The sequence below is a fragment of the Clarias gariepinus genome, chromosome 15 (genome assembly GCF_024256425.1).
Source record: "Clarias gariepinus isolate MV-2021 ecotype Netherlands chromosome 15, CGAR_prim_01v2, whole genome shotgun sequence".
Taxonomy (NCBI): domain Eukaryota; kingdom Metazoa; phylum Chordata; class Actinopteri; order Siluriformes; family Clariidae; genus Clarias; species Clarias gariepinus.
The window spans coordinates 6,002,080-6,021,917 of NC_071114.1; the positions used below are offsets into that span (position 1 = coordinate 6,002,080).

The 19,838-nt window shown below is 41.1% G+C and overlaps 1 protein-coding gene across 1 annotated transcript in view; it reads left to right on the top strand.

Moving 5' to 3' along the window:
• Positions 1-19,838, top strand: part of atp13a3 (ATPase 13A3) — a 43,744-nt gene that overhangs the window by 11,874 nt on the left and 12,032 nt on the right. Inside the window, exons 3-22 of the mRNA XM_053513634.1 lie at positions 5,131-5,228; positions 5,650-5,823; positions 6,396-6,575; positions 6,838-6,908; positions 6,990-7,073; positions 8,184-8,253; positions 10,098-10,232; positions 10,360-10,432; positions 10,552-10,683; positions 12,841-13,023; positions 13,135-13,292; positions 13,381-13,569; positions 13,649-13,710; positions 13,866-14,016; positions 15,999-16,115; positions 16,252-16,269; positions 16,359-16,512; positions 16,602-16,722; positions 18,015-18,139; positions 18,982-19,154. Coding sequence (XP_053369609.1) covers positions 5,178-5,228; positions 5,650-5,823; positions 6,396-6,575; positions 6,838-6,908; positions 6,990-7,073; positions 8,184-8,253; positions 10,098-10,232; positions 10,360-10,432; positions 10,552-10,683; positions 12,841-13,023; positions 13,135-13,292; positions 13,381-13,569; positions 13,649-13,710; positions 13,866-14,016; positions 15,999-16,115; positions 16,252-16,269; positions 16,359-16,512; positions 16,602-16,722; positions 18,015-18,139; positions 18,982-19,154 — 2,421 coding nt within the window. The 5' untranslated portion in view covers positions 5,131-5,177. The remainder of the gene's footprint in view (positions 1-5,130; positions 5,229-5,649; positions 5,824-6,395; positions 6,576-6,837; positions 6,909-6,989; positions 7,074-8,183; positions 8,254-10,097; positions 10,233-10,359; positions 10,433-10,551; positions 10,684-12,840; positions 13,024-13,134; positions 13,293-13,380; positions 13,570-13,648; positions 13,711-13,865; positions 14,017-15,998; positions 16,116-16,251; positions 16,270-16,358; positions 16,513-16,601; positions 16,723-18,014; positions 18,140-18,981; positions 19,155-19,838) is intronic.

Below are 19,838 nucleotides of genomic sequence, written 5' to 3' on the forward strand. Positions count from 1 at the left end.
AGTGTGTAGGGTGGGAGGCAGTTCAGCTATAATAGCTGATGTTAATTGATGTTAATATGGAGTCCAGGTAGTTATTGAAGACCCAGGTAGACTTGTAAGAAGTTCCAGTCATGAACTATCGAACTGTCAAGTCCCCAGAGAAACAGTTGCCAACACCAGTCAAGGCCAGAACCATTTTCTAGTTGAGCTTTGCCAGTTAATAATAGATTTTTGGTGTTTAAACAGCTCGACTGTGTTGATGGAAATAAAGCAAGTCATCATGACATCTGCCTTTTCATTAATATGACATCATCAGCATTAGACTAGCTGTAGGCTGTGGTCTTGTGTATGAGGACAGAAAATACTTTAATTGTACCGTAACTGTAGATAAGCGTTTTTTCCCCCAGTGTATGTAGATATAATTGTGGCTTTTGAGTTTAAGGATCTGCTCGAGTGTAGGCCGCACACTGCAAACCAACACGTATGATGTTGTGGAAGTGGAGGAGACAGACGCATGGCGTACCAAAAAAATGAAAAAGTGCAGGTTGTCCAAGTCTGCCAGCACAAAAGTGCTTTACTAGTTACAGCAACATCAACTAACACAGAGTATTGATCTTTAACACAATATTTGATATTTCTGTTTATTTCACATTTTAAAGATCCAACCTGCTAATCGTCCTCTCCATCTACACGTATATTAAGAGAAAGACCAAATGAAAATATAGAGAACTAAACACTTTTTGGTGGACAAACATGGCACTGTTTGAGTAATAATATAATATTGAATATAACACTGTGGAATCTTGGATTGTGAGCATAATTCGGAAGCGGAAACAGACTTGTATATCAAAACACTTGTAAACCAAAGCAAATTTTCCCCTAATAAAATAATGGAAACTCAAATTATTCGTTCCACAGCCCAAAAAAATTAAATGCATAAAAATAATTAACACAAAATATAAAGTAAGAATACAAGTTAACCTGCACTTTACCTTTTAACAAAAGTAAAAAAAAATAACCCATTTATGTGTCCGTACATGTGCATGCATGTGTGAACCTAAAGTAAGAGGAGGGGAGAAATCAGACTCTCCCACCCTCTTCTCGTCTTACACAGCAACCCTTCTTCCTCTTTAATTTAAGTTTTCCATGCACACATTAACAGAAATACTTTTTTTCATTGCTAATAACACTCAGATGATCACACGCTAACGGAATCACTGCTGTAAAGTAAAAATAAAACAAATTGACCTGCACATTACCTTTGAAAAGAATCATGACAGCAGTGTTTCCATTTGTGTGTGTGTGTGTGTGTGTAAAAAAGAAGGGGCACAGTGTCTAATGACCAGGCTGACGGACAGAGAGGAAGAAAATGGACCTCTCTAATAAAACTTGCTTTTGCTACCATCAACCATTGTCTCTGCAGCAATCCACCAATCAGGCATATATGGTAGACTGGCCAGAGAGTCTCATCAGACCTGAGAATTTTTCACATGGTCTGAGAATCCTTCAGATGCCTTTTGGCAAACTCTAGATGGGCTGCCATGTGCCTTTTACTATGGAGTGGCTTCCGTCTGGCCACTCTACCATATAGGTCTGATTGATGGATTGCTGTAGAGATGGTTGTCCTTCTGGAAGGTTCTTAAATCTCCACAGAGGACCTCTGGAGCTCTGATAGAGTGACCATCAGGTTCTTTGTCACCTCCCTGACCAGGGCCCTTCTCCCCCGATCGCTCAGGTTAGATGGCCGGCCAGCTCTAGGAAAAGTCATAGTGGTTTCAAACTTCTTCCACTTTCGGATGATGGGGGCCACTGTGCTCATTGGGACCTTCAAACAGCAGAAATTTTTCTGTAACCTTCCCCAGATTTGTGCCTCAAGACAATCCTGTCTTTGAGGTCTACAGACAATTGCTTTGACTTTATGCTTGGTTTGTGCTCTGGAAGGAACTGTCAACTGTGGGACCTTATATAGACAGGTGTGTGCCTTTCCAAATCATGTCCAATCAACTAATTTACCACAAGTGGACTCTAATTAAGCTGCAGGAACACCTCAAGGATGATCAGGAGTCTAAACCAAAAAATCAAAACTAAACTGAAAATACCACATATGGAATTGGGTAATTATATAACAACAACATCAACAGTCAGTTGTTAATTTAAGATACGAAGGTCAGCCTTTCTAAAACGGTTCTTGCAAAAACAGTATTATCAAATGCAAATTTGTAAAAACCCATCAAGCACCATGATGACTCTGAAACTGACCCCCATGAAGACCCCCCGTGTTGTGTTTGATTGCAACACCACAGCAGCTCAGCTCATTCGTTCTGACATTCTACACGGCAATATTTATCTGCTTAAATAAATTAAAAAGTCTGGTCAGTCACATGATTATGATCGAAAAATACCTGAAATGAGAATTACGTAATCAGGAACGTGATGGCGAATGTTTCTTTAACGTCTGTCTGTCTGATGCATGATGCATGCATGTTAACCTAATACACAGATTTGCGTAGATTTATTATTATTTTTCCATCTTTAAAGAAACAAATTGTCAAAGAATGCTGCTTAAACTCTTCACTGTCTGGGCAGCTGGTGTAAAATAGTAGGAAGGGCAAGGTCCTAAGCTAAATTTCCCCTTTGTGTGACATGTGCAAGAGCTCAGCTGAGATAAGATCAGACTCAGTGGCAGGGTGCAGAGAGAGCGGGAGCGCCACGCTGCCTCCCTGCCGCTGTATTGTTGAGGGCGGCCGGACGCCGAGCTCTGCACCGGCAAACCCGAGTCGCTTTCTTTTGTTCTATTGTGACTCGGTGAACTTGTGGAATCTGATTAAAACCAAGTGATTCTCTGTCTTGGTGTGTGCATGCAGTGTGTACAACTAACAATCGCACCCCATATGTAATTGTAATTGATGTAGACAATTACAGCAGGTAACGGCTTCTGTGATCCTTACTATGTTCAGTCGCGTTAAGGAACTTGAGTAACATGTAATAATGATGTTGGCCCACTGTTTGCAGCTATAACAGCTTTAAAACTCTTTAAACTGTTCTTTGAAGTTTTTTCGAAGGTCAGGCCAGGCAAGTTCTACCACACCAGAAACAGGAAGAGGCCATCCCCCAAACTGTTCCCACAAAGTTGTGAGCGTGAAATTGTCCAAAATGTTTTGGTATGCTGAGTCATTAGGAGTTCCTTTCACTGGAAAGAAGGGGCTGAGCTCGACTCCTGAAAAACAACCCCACACCAGTTACAACATGACTGTACAAGAGTGCACAAAGAAAGGACCATGAACACATGGATGAACTAGTTTGGTGTGGAAGAACTTGACTTGACTAGGGATGCATTAGAGTGGAGACTGTGAGACACGCCTTCTAGTCATACAGTGTCTGACCTCACAAATGCGCTTCTGAAAGAATGGCCAAAAATCCCCATAAACACACCCCTTAAACCTTGTGGAAAACCTGTTGAGAAAAAGAGGAGAAGCTGTTATAGCTGCAAAGGGGGCGGGGCCAACATCATGTTAATCCCTATTGGTTAAGAATTAGATGTTACTCAAGTTCATATACATGTGAAGGCAGGCAAGCAAATAATTTTGGAAATATAGTGTATATTTGGTCATACAGTGTAAAAGGTTTGGTTTTCTGTTGTGTGATTTGTTTTTGGTGAAACTTTCACATTTTGGAAAAATCATGAAAAATGACCATCGACTCCTGTTGTTCTTTCGCCTTCACTGGAAAGTTGGCTTCGACTGGAGGATCAGTGAACAATAGCTGCTGACTTCATTTTTCCACCAAAAAGTACTAAATCATTATTTATTTTTCTTCTAACATTGCTATTTAACTAACTTTTTATATACAGTGCAATACCAAATCTTTATCTAATACAGAAATCCCCAGAGTGACCTTTCCATCTTAGTTGGTCTCCCGTTACCAGTTTACGAGTCCATAACACGATAAGCCAACCCTGCCATTTTACTCGAATTTATTGACTTAAATATCAGTAAAGTGGAAGATGGATAAAAATACGCTATAAAATAAAAACATAAAAAAAAAAAAACTATCTACGACCATGTCGAATTCAGGCCAAATCACAGACATGCTGATTCTCATGGGATTATGATCAGACGACCTCCTCAATTATTACAATTCACACAAGGTTCCCCAGGTAATACTAATCCCACGTGAATAGGGCTCTTGTGTGATGCTGAGGTAACCTAGTAAAAAATATTAGATGTTGAACCCAAAAGTTGCACCGTTGGATTCACTCTAACCTTCAAAAGCATTCAATAATCTAAACTGACTTTTCATGGTTCAAAGGTGACATCAAAGGCTTATAAAATCAACATTAAGTGTTAAAGGAAAACTTGGGAAGGAGGATTTTTTTTATCCGGTTCCACTCATCCAGGCTTTTTCTTTCGTTTTGTTTGGTTTCGTTTCTTCCTTCATTTTTTTTTCTTTGTTTCTTCCTTTGTTTTTCTTTTTCTGTTTCTTCCTTCCTTCATTTTTCTTTTTAACTTTCTTACTTCCTTCCTTGGTTTTTCTTGTTTTTTTCCTCTTTTTTCTTTCTTCCTTTCTCTTTCTTCCCCCTTTTCATCCTTATTTTTTTGCTTTTTTTCCTCCCTTCTTTTTTCTTCCTTCCTTTCTTCTTATTTTCTTCCCACCTTTTTTGTTTCTTTTTTTTTCTCTTTCTCATTCTTCCTTTCTCTTCTCTTTTTCTTTCTTCATTGGTCTTATACCTTTTTTGCCTTCTTTGTTTTTCTTTCTTTTTTCTTCCTTTTTTCTTTCTTTCTACAATCCTTTCTTTTTTCTTACTTTTTTACCCTTTTCTTTATTTTTTCCCTTCCTTTTTTTCTTTTTCCTTTTTGTCCTTTTCTTTCTTTCTATTCTTTCTTTGAATTTCATCGTTGTCATACGTTGTGTGGTCAGCTTTTGACTTTAAGGAGTGTAATCTGAAATGTTCATGAAGGCTAAAGGAATATATTGATTTGTAAGGAAAAATAAATCTCTCCTTCTCTGTGTGGTGGGAATGAACAGACAGTGCAGCTGTATTTTTATAAAATGCAGCTGGATAGATCAGGGTCATGACCTCTGTGTGTATGCGTGTTGGTCGATCCCATACTTGTGTATCTCAAACTCTTTGACACTGTGTGATGTTTCCAGGTAAAGTAGCAGTACCCTTTGGAGTGGAGGTGAAACCAGAGCGCAGGATGGAGAAGGAGGAGCTGAAGATTGTTAATAAAGGGATGGAGGATGAAATGGTAAGCTCTTTTTTTTTTAAGATCATTGTTTTTTCATGAGTAAGTAGCTGGAAATAAAGCGCCGGTGCTGCGGCTGTGTTCTGAGCCCGTGTCCCCCCGTGTCTCGGCTCCCTGCGTGCTGCTGTTTAGGAAAAGTGAGCACGTCAAGCTGGTCGAGTCTCTGGGTGTTGTGCAGAGGATTACAAAACGTCTTCAAGTCATGTGACCAAACTAGTGGTGTGGGGGGGGTTAGGAATTCTCAAATCTCCAACATTGTGACCAAAAGTATACGACACCTGATCGTCACACCCGTATAAGATCCTGCTCTTTAACTTTATTAATGCTCTGCTTAGATCCAGGGAAGTGTGTTGCGATTACCATCCACCCATAGCGCAGCACTGAACATTCCAGTTTATTAAGAACGTTTGTGTATATCTTACAGGAGCTAACCGGGTACAGGCTGTGCCGCTGGAAGCTGGCCTTGGTGGCTTTGGGCGCGCTGTGTTCAGGTGGCTTCCTGCTGCTGCTGCTTTACTGGTTGCCCGAGTGGTGCGCCAAGGCCACGTGCACCCGCACGACCGTCCGCGACGCCCAGGTGGTTCTGCTCCGGAGCACTGTGCGTACTCGTTGTACTCCTCTTCCTTCTTCTTCTTTGTTTGTTTTTTTTCTTTCTCTGTTAGTTCTTTTTTTTTTTTTTTTTTAAATCCTTTATATATTTTATATTATTAGGGCGAGTCAAAAATGATCCGCCATCTGGTTGTGGAATAACTAACTTTTACAAAAGACAGACAATTTTTTCTTTCTCTTTTCTTTCTTCTTTGAATTCTTACTTTTTTCCTTCTTTCTTTCTTTTTTCCTTGCATTTTTTACTTTCTTTTTTCTTTCTTTTCGTTCTTTTTTTTTCTTTTTTTAATATAGAAGTTTTGCTATAACTGGAGCGAGGATCATTTTTGTCTTGCTATTGTAATAATAACTAGATCTTTTCAGGTTCTCATGGTAAATAATCGTTTAAAAACATTTACTCCAGGGGATTGTTACCTGCAGGTTGCTCATATGACAGAATCTATGCAAATATAAACCTTTGTAAACATTTTCTGATTTGTCTATGTAAATATTGAGTGTATATTTAAAAAAAAAAAAAAAACAATACGCACAGTTAAGTGCAAGTGTGTGTTTTTGTCCGTTAAGGACGAGTTCAGGCGCTGGTTCATGGCTAAGGTGCGCGTGATGCTAACCCCTGGGAATGGCCCTTACTGCAGCCTGGACTCGCAGAGCACCACCCACATGGCCAACGGCCACACCCCCAACCCCTCCGACACCCCACCCGAAGGCTTTATCAGGAAATATGCCGAGCACCAGCCTGTACAGGTAACCGCACTCCTCTCCACACCTTGTCCTACATGGAGATATATTGCGCGTATTCACAAACCGCTCTTGCGATTTTTGATGACTGCCTAAACAGCCCACTGCTCACAGTGTGAGTAACCGAGTGAGTAACGGTAAAGCACATCATGAATGTAAGCCTTTTGCTTATGACTAATCACTGCATTTGCTGTGGTGTTTTATTGAGTCAGCGCTGAATTTAGGGTTCCTTTTTTTTTTGTTTATTCTTTTACTTTTTTCTCCCCAGATCCGCTATTTTACACTCCACAGCACAAAGTACTACTGGCAGGACGCTGTACAAAACTATGAAGTGTTCACGTAAGCAGTGTTATCTTACTTTTCGCAGTATTGATGAGTATTCATCATGTTTATCTTCGGTCGTTTATGCTGCGTTTGCAGGGGTCTTGAGGATCTAAAGCCCAGCTGTTCCAGCATCCACTCGGAGCACTGCGGCGGCCTCAGCCAAAACGAACAGAAGTACAGGTAACGGCTGAATGATCACAATAATGACGGTTTTTTTTAATACAGGTCCCCGACTTATGAACATTCAAGTTACGAATTTCTGCAATACGAACAGACCATGGTTCTATTCCCAGTTCAGTCACAGAAGTAGCTCACATGTATCGTACAAAAAATAGACACTGCAGTGCACCAGATACCAATATTTACAATTATATGTATACAGTAAACCCTCAAATTGCGAGTAACGCGGTTTGCGAGTTTCGCAAGACGAGCAAAGATTTTTTTTTTTATAAAATTTTATTTTAAAAATTTTGTGCGTAAAACATATTTTATTTTGTGTCTGAATGCGTGTGTGTACAGCGCGCGTGTGAAGCAATAGCAAGTCTCATTAGAGAGGTTAAAAATCCATTTTCTCTCTCTGTATCAGCTTGCTCTGAAGTGTTTTGAAATACGAGCCCGCTTTTAGAACGAATTATGCTCATAATCCAAGGTTTTCTTGGCCATGGTTATGATAGCAGGGTGGGGAAAGGGGACAGATGTTAGTGGATTGGTATGCTCTTACATTGTATATTCGTGTCAAAGACGTATAGGACTTGTTGGACTTAGGAACAAATCTGACTTACGAACGTGCTTCCGAAACAGAACTCGTTAGTAAGTCAGGGACGACCTGAACATAATTGATCACACCATAAGACATCTGATTCGAAGGAACGGTACAGACAGACAAACAAAAAATCTGGTGTAATGTTTCTTAACTTGAGACCGGTTTTGAGTTGTTGTTGTTTTCTTTTTACGTAAATACACCTAATAGTAATAATGAGCTTATTATCCCTATTATGGTCATTATCCAGTTTTAATAGATTTGTTAAAAAGAAAAAAACGGGTGTAATCATTGAAGGCTGCAGGATCATGTGTTTTCTCTTTAAGCCCATTTTGGCAGACACGAGGAGATCTCTTCACATAAACATTCCTTAGCATCCCGCCCCAACCTGTAAAAACTGGTCCAGCTTCAAACCTATAAATCAATGTGTGCCCTGGGGTGATCACGAGAACACAGAGGTTGTTGTTTATTGTTATTGTTATTATTCTTTTTGTGTTTCTTAACCAATTCTCTTTTTCAATATTTTTTAGGAGACTCTTTTTTGGAGATAATGAAATTGCTGTGAAAGTGCCTTCCCTTTTCAAGCTGCTAATCAAGGAGGTAGGATCTTCAGCCCCTAAATAGGGCAGGGAAGTTTTATGTAATATTTGTTCCAGGATGGCGGCTTAGTGGTTAGCGATGTCGCAACTGGGGTTGGGGGAAGACCCACAACTCGTAATGTGTGCCTGCATGTGCAAGGGAAACCCTGTGGATCTAAATGAAATTTAAAAAGTGAAGAAAAAGTTCCTCAAAAGACCACTAGCTCCAAAAGTGAGTAAGTCGCCACCCTGTAGGCTCCCATGTTAAAATATCTTAAAACTTTGGTACCAAAAAAAGAAGAAAAAAAAAAATAATTTGATCTCCATTGCTAGATTTCCCGACTCTACAGCGGGTGACTTTTATCTATCTCATCAGTTAAAATTATATTGAACAAAATTAGGGATGTGGTTAAATGAGTGACGGCTGCATTGCAGGTGTCAAACTGCTAAGCTGAGGCTAAGCTAACGCTAGCTTGTGGTAAATTTGGTACGTAGATCCGTTAAAACCAACACCCAGACTCTGTTTGTGGAGGTTAGGTGGAGTCGGCTCCTGCCAAGGTGACGTCAGTAAGGGTGTGTCCTTTCGTAATACTGTACATGTACATACAAGTACCCTGGGATCGGACCCTGCTCCTCTGTGATCGATAATGGATGGAATATTGAATCTATGCTAACTTGTGGCAACCTTGACTGGTTACATTGACCAGTTTAAAGTATAGAATTCATTCAGAAGTCGAAGAAGAAGGTGGTTGGCATTCTTGTTATCCAAGCTCAGTTGCCTGACCTACATGCCAAACTTGGCATATTAACTATTTAATGGCGACCTATTTTTGCTAAATGCACTTTTTTAAGGCATTTCAGACATTCAGGTGGGTCTCCAGTGTGTGCGCTGATTAGATTTTTTCTTTAATGTCACCCTCTTAAATATTCCCTCCCCCTGAGCTCTGCTGTTCTCTGGAGGGGCTTGGCTTAGCACTAGCTCATTTACATAGACACTAAAACGTCGCATTTGAACGAGGAGTGAAATAGAGTTGACGGTTTGAGAAGTATTTCACAGATGTACTTCGGAAGACCTGAGACTTTGAAAGAAATGGTGTGATAGAGGACCTTTAAAGTATTAAATACAGTATCAAGAGGAAATGTTTTGCACTTTTGATCACAAAGTAGTGGTTTTAAAGATTGATTAAGGCTATACAGCACATAGAACTTTTACACAATAAATAAAAAGTATATTCATTAAAATGAAAAGTAGCACTCGACCTCCCTTCCATGGCGCTTATAATTTTCTTTAACAAAGCTTTTTACGGAATCTGCCAAGAAAAGCATGTTAGCTCTTGTTTTTATCATGCTTGTAAAATTATTTAGGTTGCAAACAGTATGTCGTCATAGTGTGTGTACGGCCTTCTTGTTTTTCCAAAGATTATTATTACTTTAAAATATCTTTTTCCACCTTTCAGAGCATCATTGTGTAATGCTTTTTTTTTGTCTAAACATAAAATTCCCCCTTTTTTAAAATGATGTCATAATGGTATTGGTATGTTCCCTTTAAATGCCTGTGCCCACTGTCTTTGAGGTGTGCTCGGGTGGCGATGGCGCAGGATGCTCGGCCCTGCTTATTGTTGCTTACAATTATATCACAAATATTCATTCTGTTTAAAAAAAAATCTAGTTTCCATGTGACTCAGTTTTTCAGAAAAACCACTAACCTGTCCACAGTGCCATGTGAAACCACAACACAGTTTCTGCCTGATTTGCAGTCGACCGGCGCTGTAGTTTCACATATGTGTCAGGTTCATTTATATCCCTCTTTCTCATTCTGTCTCTCTCTCTCATACTTGACATTTCTTTTCTGTCTCTTCTTTCCAGGTTCTCAACCCCTTTTACATCTTCCAGCTCTTCAGTGTTATCCTGTGGTGTGCTGACGAATACTACTACTACGCTATGGCTATAATGTTAATGTCAATCATTTCAATCGCTACCTCTCTCTACACCATCAAAAAGGTGAGCATCTCTGTTTCCAATCCCATGTGATGGAAATATTATTAGTACATCAGGTTTTTTTTTTTTTTTTTTTTTGTGGCTTGTGTTGTTTGTAATCCATTTAAAATTTTGTTTGTCTGTCTCGTAGCAATACATCACGTTGCACGACATGGTGGCTGCTCACAGTATTGTTCGTGTATCAGTCTGCAGGGCAAACAACGGTAAGCCTCAAGGCTCCACTTATATACAGACATAAAAAAAGGGTTTCGATTCGAATCAATACCCCTCCACCCCGGTCATCTTCTTTTCCTTCTTCTTCTTCTGTTTCTTCTTAATACAGAGATCGAAGAAGCCATGTCTACAGACCTGGTCCCAGGTGACGTCATGGTCATCCCCAGTAATGGGACCATAATGCCCTGTGACGCCGTGCTGATTAGCGGAACCTGCATCGTCAACGAGAGCATGCTCACAGGTCACTGCAAACCATTTTTGTTTTAAACTTGACGGACGGGACGGGACCGGATGGACGGGACGGGACCGGATGGACGGGACGGGACCGGGACGGGGACGGACGGGACCGGGACGGGGACGGACGGGACCGGGACGGGACCGGGACCCGGACGGGACGGGGATGGACGGACGGACGGACGCACGCACTTGATTGATTGACGGACGGACGCACTTGATTGATTGCTGGACGGACGCACTTGATTGATTGACGCACGGACGCACGCACTTGATTGATTGACGGACGGACGCACCCACTTGATTGATTGACGGACGGACGCACGCACTTGATTGATTGACGGACGGACGCACGCACTTGATTGATTGACGGACGGACGGACGGATTAGACGGACGGACTTGATGGACTTGATTAATGGACGGATGTACTTGATTGGATGGGTGGATCAGATAAAATGGGTGGATTAGGTGGATAGATTGATTTGATCGGTGGATGGGATGGGATAGAGGGAGGGATTTGATTGGTGGATGGGATGGGATGGAGGGAGGGATTTGATTGGTGGATGGGATGGAATGGAGGGAGGGATTTGATTGGTGGATGGGATGGAGGGAGGGATTTGATTGGTGGATGGGATGGGATGGAGGGAGGGCTTTGATTGGTGGATGGGATGGAGGGAGGGCTTTGATTGGTGGATGGGATGGATGGAGGGAGGGCTTTGATTGGTGGATGGGATGGAATGGGATGGAGGGAGGGAGGGATTTGATTGGTGGATGGGATAGAGGGAGGGATTTGATTGGTGGATGGGATAGAGGGAGGGATTTGATTGGTGGATGGGATAGAGGGAGGGATTTGATTGGTGGATGGGATGGGATGGAGGGAGGGATTTGATTGGTGGATGGGATGGGATGGAGGGAGGGATTTGATTGGTGGATGGGATGGGATGGAGGGAGGGATCTGATTGGTGGATGGGATGGGATGGATGGAGGGATTTGATTGGTGGATGGGATGGAGGGAGGGAGAGATTTGATTGGTGGATGGGATGGGATGGAGGGAGAGATTTGATTGGTGGATGGGATGGAGGGAGGGATTTGATTGGTGGATGGGATGGAGGGAGGGATTTGATTGGTGGATGGGATGGAGGGAGATTGGATGATAGATTTGGTGGATTGGATGGATGGATGGATTTAATGGATGGGTGGATTAGACGCTGTGATAATTATTGGAACCTGCATTGTCAACGAGAGCGTGCTCGTAGGTCACTGTGAACCTTTTTAGTTTTGGATTTGATGGCAGGACGGACTTGATTGGATGGGTGGATCGGATAAAGTAGAATGATGGGTGGATCGGATGAAGTAAATGGATGGGTGGATCGGATGAAGTAGATGGATGGGTGGATCGGATGGAATTGAGGGATTAGGTATGGGATGGAGGGAGAGATTTGATTAGTGGATGGGATGGAGGGAGGGATTTGATTGGTGGATGGGATGGAGGGAGGGATTTGATTGGTGGATGGGATGGAGGGAGGGATTTGATTGGTGGATGGGATGGAGGGATGGATTTGACTAGTGGATGAGATGGAGGGATGGATTTGATTGGTGGATGGATTGGATTGATGGATGAATTTGATGGATGCATGGATTGATTTGATCGATGGGTGGATTAGATGGATGAATAGATATTATGGTTTGGATGGATGGATGGGTAGATCGGATGGAATGGATGAATTGATTTGATTGGTGAATGGATGGATGGATTTGGTGGATGGGATGGAGGCATGGATGGATGGATTTATTGGATGGGTGGATTAGATTGCTAAATAGATTTGATGAATTGGATGGATGGATTGGATGGATTGATTTGATTGATGGATGGATTGGGTGGATTGATTCTGGAGGAAACGCTAGATATCCAGCAGCAGTACTGACAGTAACACAGTCATTTTTTCGTTATATAAATACGAAAAAAAAAAATCTGATGTTTTTATCCCTGTCTTGGCTATTTTGTAAGCTCCTCATGGTGGTGGACATCCAAATGGTTTCAAAACATAGTTTCTGGAGACAAGTCTGAGAATTTGGATTACAGAAAGAAAAGACTTTGACTGCACGTGACAGTAAAGCGTTCATCGCTCTTACTCACTTTTTGTCTCTCTTTTTGTCCACCAGGTGAAAGTGTGCCAGTCACAAAGACTAACCTGCCCAACCCACAACAGGGAGACAGGGGTGCTGATGGGGACAAGGAGTACAATTTGGATGAGCACAAGAGACACACGCTGTTTTGCGGCACGAATGTCATCCAGACCCGCTTTTATTCAGGAGAGCTGGTTAAGGCTGTGGTGGTCCGGACCGGTAAGTGGGTGCGACTTCGTGCTCTTTGAGACTTGGTGACAAATCCTGAAACTGCAACTAAAAAGACACTGGTGTGCATGCATGCTCATGTTTGTTAATGTCCTCTTCTAGGGTTCAGTACAGCAAAAGGACAGCTGATCCGGTCCATCCTGTACCCGAAACCCACTGACTTTAAGCTGTACCGGGATGCCTACCTCTTCCTGCTTTGTCTGGTTGGCGTGGCTGGCATTGGCTTTATCTACTCCATCGTGCTCAGCGTGATGAATAATGTAGTGCCCACTTTTCCAAAAGTATAAATACATATCTTGGCAAAAATACTGTGACGCGCATTCTCACTGACCGATTCTGTATCCGTAGGTTCCTGCTAAAACCATCATCATCGAGTCGCTGGACATCATCACCATCACGGTGCCACCCGCTCTACCCGCGGCGATGACGGCGGGTATCGTGTACGCACAGCGGCGTCTTAAAAACCTGGGCATCTTCTGCATTAGCCCGCAGAGGATCAACATCTGTGGTCAGCTCAACCTCATCTGCTTCGACAAGGTACAGTCAAGCACATTGTTAAAATAATCTCTGTTTTTACTTTCTTCACTCATTCTTTGTCTTCCTCTTCCTTGTACAGACAGGAACGCTCACAGAGGACGGTTTAGATCTCTGGGGCGTGCAGAGAGTAGAGGACGGCAGGTACGAACTACAATTCTCACCACAGGCTTTAATTACGTTGTGATGTACAGTAGCTTCACGTGTTGCGTTGTGTCCATGGTCGTCTTCTTTTTGGTAAATATCTGCACTTTTGTATGTTGAGTGTCACCGGTCTGTGTCTTTGTCTCACCCTTTAGGTTCCACCACTCTGAGGAGAACGCCTATAAAGAGAGTCTGGTGAAGTCTCACTTCGTGGCCTGCATGGCCTCGTGTCACTCCCTCACCAAGATCGAAGGAAAGCTCTCTGGAGACCCTCTGGATCTGAAGATGTTTGAGGCCACCGGCTGGGTTTGTTTTTGTTTTTTTTATTTGTTGTTTGGTCTGCAAAATCACATGTAGAGTTTAAATAATTTTATATATATATATATATATATATATATATACAGTGGAACCTCGGATTACGAGCTTAATTTCATTCCGGAAGTGGGCTCGTATTCCAAAACACTCTTAAACCAAATTAAATTTTCCCATAGGAAATAAGAGAAACTTAAATTTTTCGTTCTACAGCCCAAAAAATAAATACATAAATATAATTAATACAAAATATAAAGTAAAAATAAAACAAATTAACCTGTACTTTACCTTAAAAAAATGTAAAATTAAACCCGACAGATAAGGGTTTTCGTTTGTGCATGCAGAGTGTATGTGTGTAAAATGTGCGCGTGCACACACACACACATACATTAACGGATAGACCGTTTTTAAAACCATTTAAAAATTAGCAAGGAACATTCCTAGTCACACTCACGTGAGCGCATACTAACAGGATCACTGCTGTAAAGTAAAACAACAACAACAACAAAAAAACAAATTAAACAGCTCCTCACCTTTGAAAACAATCGCGACAGAGAGAAGTTTGTGTGTTTATTTGGCAACCTGAGAGGAGGGGGGGCGGGGGGGCTGAAGGGGGGCTCGCGCGCGTTTACAGCCTCCTTCTCTCAGGTTGCCAAACAAACACACAAACTCTCTGCCTTACACAGACTCAAAAACACTGCAAGCACTAAGACCCAGCAGGGGAGACAATGGGTCTCGGCTTTACAGCTCCCCTTCTCTCAGGTTGCCAAATAAACACACAAACTCTTCTCTGTCGCGACTGTTTTCAAAGGTGAGGAGCTGTTTAATTTTTGTTGTTGTTGTTGTTGTTTTACTTTACAGTAGTAATCCCGTTAGTATGCATTTACGCGAGTGTGACTAGCGATGTTCCTTGCTAATTTTTAAACGGTTTTAAAAACGGTCTCTCCGTTAATGTGTGTGTGAGTGTGCGCGCGCACACGCACATCTCTCTCTCACACACACACACACACACACACACACACACACACACACACACACACACACCGCGTGTGTGTATTCACCCAGCAGGAGAGACAATTACTTACAATTCTGCTGAAAGAGAGAAAAACCGTTGGCTCACTTGTGATGACGTAACGCTCGTTGTTAAAACAAGAAGCGCATGCGTGAAACACGATACTCGGTGCTCGTTAACTAAGACAATGCTCGTTTTTCAAGTAAAAAATTATTAAAAATTGTTGCTCGTCTTGCAAAACACTCGTAAACCACGTTACTCGTAATCCGAGGTTCCACTGTATATATATATATATATATATATATATATATATATATATATATATATATATATACACGGTACGGTTTCCTCCCGTAGTCTAAAGACATGGTTAGGCTAATTGGCGTCCCTGAACTGGCTGTGGAATGTCAATGACAATAAGCAGTTGAGCTGGATATGTCTCCATAGTGGGGAGTGTCTGTTCTTTGATATGCCCGATGGCACGTGGACAGACCAAAGAACCAAAATGTAAATTAATAAATAATATGATTGCACATTTGTCCGTTTTTGTTTAGCATTTTAAAGGTGATTGTTGTAATTCAAACAACTTGTATAACATGACAAATCACACTGAAATAATTGTATTAAAAAAAGTATTTTTTTATACAATTATTTATGCATAGTTAAAAAAAATGTAACTATGCAAATTTTGCAACAACAGTTCTCGAAGGCATACTTGGTCATGTGAAAAGAGCAATGTTGTAACAGAGTTTAAAAAGAAAACTGGGGGGGAGGGTACACTTTGGATACGGTAACGAAGTGCACTAAAAGCTACATTGCTTTAATATAATCTATCAAAATGGGAAGGTTTAATGCCTTAAAATAGACTTTTTTATTTTGAAAGCTCCTAATATCTCTAGTACTTTACTGAACTTTTTTAGCTCGTTATAAATCAATTTCAATGTTGTTATGCTTTGTGTTGCAGATCCTAGAGGAGGCCACCGAAGAGGAGACCGCTCTCCACGAGCGCATCATGCCCACTGTGGTCCGCCCACCCAAGCAGCTCCTACCTGAACCCGCGGTGTCACAGGAGCAGGACATGGTGTGTTTACTCTCTCTCTCTCTCATATCGCACGCTAGATGAGATATTAACACATGGCTCATGACTTCTGGTGAATAAAAAAAAAAAAAAAATTGGCATGTATTGAGGCTGTGTTCTCCGATTGTGTTTTTTCCAGGAGCTGTACGAGTTGTCGGTAAGTAGTTGAGTTTTTTTTGTCCACGTCTTCTCGGTGGGTTCTCTTGCGTGAGGTGGAGCACCTTTTCTTAAACCTGTCCCTTACAGGCGTCTTATGAGATCGGAATCGTGCGCCAGTTCCCGTTCTCGTCGGCGCTGCAGAGGATGAGCGTGGTGGCGCGGAGACTCGGTGAAAAGCGGATGGACGCCTACGTCAAAGGGGCGCCCGAGGTGGTGGCGAGTCTGTGCAAGAAAGAGACGGGTTGGTTGAGTTTGCATAGGAGCTTGGATTTAGTGTGAATGATTTCGCAGTGTGTTTCGTCGTTGTAATCTTTTTGTTATGCTCCGCAGTACCGCAGGATTTTTCCGAGGTTCTGGAAGGCTACACTAAACAGGGTTTCCGTGTCATCGCTCTGGCACACAGGCGTCTGGAGTCTAAACTGACCTGGCATAAAGTACAGAACATTAACAGGTACTGGACATCTCACAGTACTTCCTGCGTGTTTCCTGTGTGAACGCAGTGTCAGCTGTCTCTCTCTCTCTCTTAAATTTTGGTTGTGGTACAAAAAATGCCTATAAATGCTTATTTTTATAGTTTAAACCCTAAATATGCTCCCAAAGCACTTTCATTTAATTGCAAACTCGGCTTCATACATCACCAGTGTTAGGGGACGTTACTTTTTAAAGTAACTAATTACATTACAAGATTACTGTCTTAAAAAAGTAATCAGTTACATTACAGCGTTACTTTCTGATAAACGTAACTAGTTCAAGTACTTTTCTATTGCAGAAAATTATTGCATTCCTCATGCATGTTGTTTTAGTCAAGACCTTTATAATTATTCTACCATCATCACTCAGCGAAGTTTGGTCCATAATCTGTTAACTACTAATACCCCTATCTCACCTACATGGTTTTGCGCGGTGGCTGTAAGTACGGTACATCATGATTCAACGCGAGTTTTGGCGATGTGGTTAGGTTTCCATCTTTCCACGCATCGTCCTCGCATAGTCAAACCGCATAGGTGGGATAGGGGTGTAACAGTAGGGGACAGATAGGGGGCGGGGCTTGTAGGAGGACTTTCTCACACACATACACACACTAACGGATTGGGAATGACTGCAGTCTGGCTCATGGATTTTGAGTACTTAAATTGCGGACCTAACGTGTTAGATTACTCGTTACATCAAAAAAGTAATCAGAGTACTCTAATGCGTTACCCAACAATGTACATCACCCTTTAAAAAAAACCTGTTCTGTAGGGTAAATACGTAATAATAATTCACCGTCCCAAGTCACATTTTCCTCTAACGGTCGCTTTGAGTTCTCTCTACTGAACTAAACATTTATATTGTTCTATTTTATATTGAAATTTAGCTGCGTAACGTTAATATTTATGTTCCAAAATTTGTAAATTATATTGTTCTTAATAATTTAGCGTTAAAACGCATAAAAATATATATTGCAATAAAAAATTGCAGAGAATATTCCGCGAACAATTATTAGTTAGGTTCTAGGGAAAAATCCTCCAATTATAAACCGCGACTTTGCTGTGGGTCGACTGTACATCGAAATTTGAGCATTTTGTTTGTATAAAAAAATAAATAATTACCCCATCTGTACCAGTCATCACTCTTAATTATTCTGTATATAACCAGTTACACATGAATATTATATTTTTGAGTTAAAATATACAATATCCTAAACGTGTATTTAATAATAACTCTTTGTTATTACTTGCTCATCTTGACCTACATCTCTAGGAGTCACATCGAGACCAACGTAGAGTTCCTGGGGCTGATCGTCATGCAGAACAAGCTGAAGCCCGAGACACCGGGAGTCCTGGACGTCCTCAGACAGGCGAACATTCGCACGGTTATGGTCACGGGTACGTAAAGTACTGCTGACGTCTTACCAGACGACTTCGTAATGAAACAACCATTCCTTAAACGTTCTGTTCCCATTCACGCTTGAAAACGCTGTGGGGAGTGTGTACGGTCGTACGGCTCGGTGTCACGCTCGTCTGGTTAATTAGGAATCCTTGAATCCAAAGCCAGTAAAGCCTGCAGTCCTCTGACTCACACACTTAATCATGTAGAGCTCTGACAGTCTGCCAGGGACGAAGAGTGTGCCGTTGTGAATGCAGACTTTAATAAAGTAGTGGTGCTATGATGAGCTTTTTTTTTTTTTTTACTTTTAGCAAAATACCTTAAAAATCTCACGACTAAATAATACATAGTGCAAAAACAGCACTACTGCGAGCAGTAAATTATTTAAAAGGGAAAGAAGCAAATTATGAAGAAGAAATTATGACCAAAAAAAAATTTTTTCAGAAATTCCTGTACCTGCTGGTGAAGCTGAGAGAAAAGATAAGTTGTTGGACTGTCAGCTTGAGATGAAATACCTTAACCTTTAAAGATCAGAGCAGTTTTAGTGGGAGGTTTTTGCATCACTTTGTCTTAATGATTATATCGAGGCTTAGCGATTGCGCAATATAGTGCGTCATATCCTTTGTTCTCAAAACAACCCAGGCAATATGATAAAATAAAATACATTTAATTTATAAACTCTTATAACTGTGTTCTGTTATTTTTCACTCTTTGACTTAAACAAAGTTTATTTATATATTTATATTTTTTCATTTATTTATATATATAATGTGGTAAATAGTTAAAAAGTTAGTTGTTCTTATAAGAATATTAATGTCTTGTGTGTAATCATTTCGTCCAGGTGACAACATACTGACGGCTATCTCAGTGGCGCGGGACTGCGGCATGATCCCACCCCAGGACCGAGTCATTATCGCGGACGCACTGCCCCCTAGAGACGGCCAGGTGGCCAGGATCAACTGGCGCTATGCGGACAACCCCAACAAACACTCCAGCAAGGCTGTTTCACTGGAGGTCCGACTGCTCCCTCTGCAGTACACATACAGACACTGCAGGAGCATTTCTTATGCTTGTATAAATTACTGGAAAAAATTTATATTTATGCACAGGATTTAAGAAATATCACGCATGCAAGAGTGATCTTGTACTGACACAGATCACAAGATAGATAGAGTAATAATAATACTAAAGGGAAATTGTATCTACTATAATAAATGCTGATTTAATCAGAGATCACTTTTTTTTTTTTTTTTAACATTTGAACCTATGGAGCCCCCCAGGGGTCATGTGGTTAAAAAAAAAAAAAGGAAAAAAGAAAAAAGTGCACTAAATACTAGACTGTGCACATGGATTAATAAACCGAGAGCACTGATTGGTTTGCCAGTGTTGTGCCGAAATTGGTTCACCCATCGAGATGCATTTTTCTTAGCCCCGCCCCCCGTAAAAAACGGCATATTCTGAGAAAGGCTTCCGAGAGGTTGTGTGCGGACCAGTGAGCTTCTACTGATTCTTTTTTTTTTTTTTTTTTTTTTTGCAAATATTTTTATTGAAAAAAGGAAAACAATACAGTACTTGCAGTTCAGGCATACAATTTACCTTTCTTCATTTTTCTAAATAAATATATTTATATATTATAAAAAAAACAACTAAACAAAAACACTCAAAAAACAAAAAACACACACCCTCAATTAGTGATTG